The sequence below is a fragment of the Dipodomys ordii genome, unplaced genomic scaffold, assembly GCF_000151885.1.
Source record: "Dipodomys ordii isolate 6190 unplaced genomic scaffold, Dord_2.0 Scaffold64, whole genome shotgun sequence".
Taxonomy (NCBI): Eukaryota; Metazoa; Chordata; class Mammalia; order Rodentia; family Heteromyidae; genus Dipodomys; species Dipodomys ordii.
The window spans coordinates 2,215,974-2,221,395 of record NW_012267280.1 but is presented as its reverse complement, the minus strand read 5'-3'; the positions used below and the strand labels follow the sequence as shown (position 1 = coordinate 2,221,395).

Below are 5,422 nucleotides of genomic sequence, written 5' to 3'. Positions count from 1 at the left end.
CTCTACCACTTGAGCCACAGTACCACTTCCGGGTTTTTTCTTTTTGCTTATGTGGTGCTGAGGAATCTAACCCAGGGCCTCAGGCATGCAAGGCAAGCGCTCTACCACTGAGCCACCTTCCCAGCCCTAAACCACAATCCTTAGATCTCAGCCTCCTGAGTAGCTAGGATTACAGGCATGAGCCATCGGCACCTGGCCCAAGTTTAAAGTTTTATCAGGAAAATAGTTCCCTACATGTTACACCAAACGAAGCAATACACATGTCATTGGGGGGGGGCTATCTTACGTGTGTGTGCATGTATGTGTGATGTGTGTGTGGGGACAAGTGCACATGTAGGTGCACCAATCTTCAGGCTTGAATTTAGGGCTTAGGTGCTGTCCCTGAGCTATTTTTGCTCAAAGCTGGTGCTCTACCACTTAAGTCACAGCTCCACTTCTGGCTTTTTGCTGGTTAATTGAAGGTAAGAGTCTCATGGACTTCTCTTCAGAGCCAGTTTTGATTTTTTTTTTAATTGTTATTTCTTAGGAAGAAGTAGTCAGGCCAACAAACATGTCAACAATGTGGCAGGCAGCCCCTCAACCTGCACCTTATCTCCAGGACGTGGCAGGGATGGGGCAGGGAGGTGGGGGTAGTCAAGTCTCCCTCCCCTTCTCGGAACCCTGTGTGGAGTGATGTCACAGAGACAAGGTGACCTCACCACAGGGCCGACCCCCCCCCATCTCAGTGGCCTGGGGGGGGGGGAGGATGTTTTCCCATCAGCCCAACCCCCCATGCCTGTGGTGAAGTCGATTGAGATACTACTGCCCAAGGATGCGGTCTATCTGGCCGGCTCCAGCATAGACGGGCAGGTGCTCCTAACCCTCAACAGTACCCTGGTGGACCCCATTGTGAAGGTGGAACTTGTGGGCAGGGGCTACGTGGAGTGGAACGAGGAGATCGGGGCATCCCGGGATTATAGCAGAGATGTTATTTGCAATAATAAGGCAGATTATGTGCACAAGACCAAGACCTTCCACGTGGAAGGTAAGAAGTGGGGGGGAGGGGTGGAAGGCGGGCTTGGCAGGCTGTAAAGAAAAATGAGTGGTAAGGGGCTGGGAAGGTGGCTCAGTGGTAGAGCGCTTGCCTTGCATGCCTGAGACCCTGGGTTCAATTCCTCAGCACCACATAAGCAAAAAGAAAAAAGCCAGAAGTGGCGCTGTGGCTCAAGAGGTAGTGCGCTAGCCTTGAACTGAAGAGCTGAGAGACAGCGCCCAGGCCCAGTGTTCAGGCCCCATGACCAGACCCCCCCCAAAAAAAAAAAAAAAAGAAAAGAAAAATGAGTGGGAAATCCACACAAACATGGGAGTCCTTCCCAGATGAGCAGGTCCCAGGTCAACCGTGGGAAAGGGTGCTATAGACTGGGAGAAGTACCCAAAGAAATCTTTATTGCCAAGCGCTGGTACTCACACCTGTAATGCTAGCTACTAGAGAGGCTGAGATCTGAGGATCGCAGTTCAAAGCCAGCCCAGGCAGGTAAGTTCTTGAGACGCTTAGTTCCAATAAACCACCAGAAAACCAGAAGTGGGGCTGTGGCCCAAAGTGGTAGAGTGCTAGCCTTGAGGGGAAAAAAACCTCAAAGACAGAGCCCAGACCTGGAGTTCAAACCCCCCCACACACACACACACACACAGAGGAGGGGAAGGCTGAGACCGGACTGCAAACCTGATGGCCTGTGTTTTGCTTACAGATAACTGGTTAAAGGCAGGGAGCCACACCTTTGACTTCCATTTGAACTTACCTCCCAGGCTTCCTTCCACCTTCTCCAGTAAAATCGGCCACGTCTTCTACTTCGTGCAAGCCTCCTGCACAGGCCGGGAGCACATCTTAGCTAAGAAGAGGGTCTATTTATTGGTTCAAGGGACTTCGGACCTCCGCCGACAAAGAGCAGTCCTGGTAAGGCCAGAGTAGATGGGGGATGGGGGTGGAGGGAGGGGAGGAGAGGGCCTGGAGGCAGTTCTTTTCTAGGCTTAGAGAAAGAAAGGTGGGTCAGGACAAGAAAGGTGAAGGATTTGGTAGTGCCCCAGGCTGAGCCATTACACAAAAGATCAACTTTTTATTTTATTTCTTTCTTTATTTTTGTCCGTGGTGGAGTTTGGACTCTGGGTTGAGCGCTGTCCCTCAGCTCTTCTGCTCAAGGCTAGCACTCTGCCACTTAAGGCACAGCACCGCTGCCGGCTCTTTTCTGCTTATGTGGTGCTGAGGAATCAAACCTAGGGCCTCATGCATGCAAGGCAAGCACTCTACCACCAAGCCACCTTCCCAGCCCACAAAAGGTCAATGTTACCTGCAAGGGAACGTTTTGCAAAATGGAAGTGTAGGGGGCCTCATGGGGTGATACTTATATCTAGATGCTAGTCTGGACAGTTGAGGCTGGAGTAGCTCCGGATTGTGCACCATCACCCCAAAAGTCAATCGGGGAAACTTTATTCACTTAACATTACTGGACATTTGAACTCAGGACCTTGCTCTTGCTAGCCAGGTGGTCTATCCAGTGAAGAGAAGGGAAGGGCACCTGGCAGACCAGCAGACATGGGGACATATCTGGAGCTCTCAAAACTAGGGAGTTCTTGCCTGGCGCTGGTGGCTCATGCCTGTCATCCTAGCTACTCAGATCTGAGGATCGCTGTTCAAAGCCAGCACAGGCAGGAAAGTCTATGACACATTTTGTCTCCAATTGACATCCAGAAAACTGGAAGTGGCTCTGTGGCTCAAATGGTAGAGCACTAGCCTTGAGCTGAAGAGCTGCGGGACAGCGCCCAGGCCCAGAGTTCAAGTCCCTCTACCAACCAAAAGCAAACAAACAAACAAAAATAACTGGAAGTTCCTGGCCTAGGGGGAGGGGTGGTGTCAGGGACACTGCTCAGGTCCCCCACAGGGCCCAGGATGACGCTGAGAAAATGACACTGCTCAGAGTCCACAGGACCTAGGCCTAGGGACCCTTTATAGGTCAAGGCCAAAGAAAACCCCACAGGCCAGACACCAGTGGCTCATGCCTGTAACCTCAGCTGCTTAGAAGGCTGAGATCTGAGGATCGCAGTTCAAAGCCAACTCAGGTAGGAAAGGACATGAGACTCCAACTCAAAGTGGTAGAGCACTAGCCTTGAGCAAAATGGAGCTCAGGAACAATACCCAGGCCCTGAGTTCAAGCCCTAGGACAAAGGCCAACGCCATCTCAGGCCCAGGAACAGAAGGGGATGGAGGGGGTGGCCCCAGACCTAAGAGAAGGACAGACAGGGTCGGCCCTCACTCGTCCCCTGAGCTGCTCTGTGCCCTTTCCAGGGGCTGAGCACAGAGATGAAAGCTGGGGTGGAAGAGGGGTGAGGGATGGGAAGACAAAGACACAGAGATAGATAGCTGGTATTGGCTTTTCCAGGTCAGAGTTCGAATCCCACTGCCCCAGCTGTCTGTAGGCTTGGCTCTCTGCTGCCTACCCCGCATTTCATCTTCCCATCTAGGAAATTACCAATGAATGGTCCGGGATGCCCCTCCAGAACCCAGTCCCTGCGCTATGGTGCTGCCCAGCCTCAAAGCGCTTGCCTGCCATCATGGAGGAGGCCCAGACGTCCACCCCCACCACTGCAGGGAGGGAGAGAGGTAGAGGGGGACAGTGACTTGTAAATCTGGGGTGTCTATCATTCCAACTAAAGATTGCAGGCCAGGCCAGGGCCCAGTAGTTCACGCCTGTAATCCTACTCAGGAGGCTGAGATCTGAGGATCCTTGTTCAAAGCCAGACAAGGCATGAGACTTTGTGTGTGTGTGTGTGAGTGCTAGCTTAAGGCTAGCACTCTACCACTTGAGCCACTTCTGACCTTTTCTGTTTATGTGGTACTAAGAAATTGCACCCAGGGCTTTATGCATGCTAGGCAACCACTCTACCACTAAGCCACATTCTCAGCCCCTGTGGGACTCTTATCTCCAATGAACTCCCAGAAAGCTGGAAGTAACCCTGTGGCTCAAAGTGGCAAGCACTAGCCTTGAGTGGCAAAGCTCAGGGGCAGTAACGAGGCCCCGAGTTCAAGCTCCAGGACTGATTTAAAAAAAAAAATGAGCCAGGCACTGGTGGCTCAGGATGTTGAAATCTGAGGATCATGGCTCAAAGCCAGCCTGGGAAGAAAAAGTCTGTGACACTCTTATCTCCAATTAATCACCAGAAAACCGGGAGTGGAGCTGTGGCTCAAGTGGTAGAGCTCTCACCTTGAGCTGAAGAGCTGAGGGACAGGCCAAGAATTCAAGCCCACAACCAAAAAAAAAAAAAAAGAAAGAAAGAAAAGACATGCTATTACCATCTCTGTGCTGTAAAGATCATTTTTGTCCCCAGTGGTAAGGGTCAGTTTTCTAAGGGTGGAAGTTTCAGAAAGGGCCCTGAGCTCTGCAGGGTTCCAGCCTTCTCTCCCTGCTTCCTGGCTGACCATGGGCAGGACATGGCCTCTGTGCCCTAAGCCCCCATGAAATCAGAGAGGGTGTTCGGTGCTGGTGGCTCATGCTTGTAATCCTACCTACTCAGGTGGCTGAGATATGAGGATCGAGGCTCAAAGCCTGCACGGGCAGGAAAGCCTGTGAGACTCTTATCTCCAATAAACCACCAGAAAACCAGAACTGGTGTTGTGGCTCAAGTGGTAGAGTGCTAGCCTTGAGCTGAAGAGCTGAGGAACAGCACGCAGGCCCAGAGTTCAAGCCCCATGACAGACAAAAAAGAAAGAGAGAAAGAAGGAAGGAAGGAAGGAAGGAAAAGAGGGATGGGAGCAACAGTTGTGAGAGGCTCTGAGAGGAGGAGAAGAGGGAAGGAAGAAGGGGAGGAAAGAGGGGGAGGAAGGGAGAGGAAAGGAAGGGAAAGGGAAGGAAAGGAAGGAATGCACTTATCAAAACCTTTAGACCATTTCCTGGATCATTTCTGATGCCTAAACACAGCTGCGTATTCCAGATGCTCCTTATAATAGTTCTATGATGTCAGAATGTGGAAAGAATATTAATGTTTGCCAGATGCTGATGTTCACGCCTGTCATCCTAGCTACTCAGGACACTGCAATCTGAGGATCATGGTTCAAAGCCAGCCTGGGCAGGAAAGTCCGTGAGACTCTTATTTCCAATGAACCACCAGAAAACTGGAAGTGGTGCTGTGGCTTCAATGGTAGAGCACTAGGCTTGAATGAAAAAGCTCAGGGACAGTGCTTAGGCCCTGAGTTCAGATCCAGGACTGGCATGTGCTGCAGGCTTCAGCACCACTACCACTTCTTTATTAAAACAGTTAATCTGGGCCTGGGAAGGTGGCTCAGTGTTAGAGCACTTGCCTTGCATGCTCGAGGCCCTGGGTTCGATTCCTCAGCACCACATAAGCAAAAAGAAAAAAGCCGGAAGTGGCGCTGTGGCTCAAGTGGTAGAGC

At 51.4% G+C, this 5,422-nt stretch overlaps 1 protein-coding gene across 1 annotated transcript in view; it reads left to right on the top strand.

Moving 5' to 3' along the window:
• The first annotated feature begins 771 nt into the window (after positions 1-771).
• Positions 772-5,422, top strand: part of Arrdc5 (arrestin domain containing 5) — a 5,628-nt gene continuing 977 nt past the window's right edge. Inside the window, exons 1-2 of the mRNA XM_013022654.1 lie at positions 772-1,024; positions 1,728-1,933. Of these exons, the coding sequence (XP_012878108.1) occupies positions 772-1,024; positions 1,728-1,933 (459 nt within the window). The remainder of the gene's footprint in view (positions 1,025-1,727; positions 1,934-5,422) is intronic.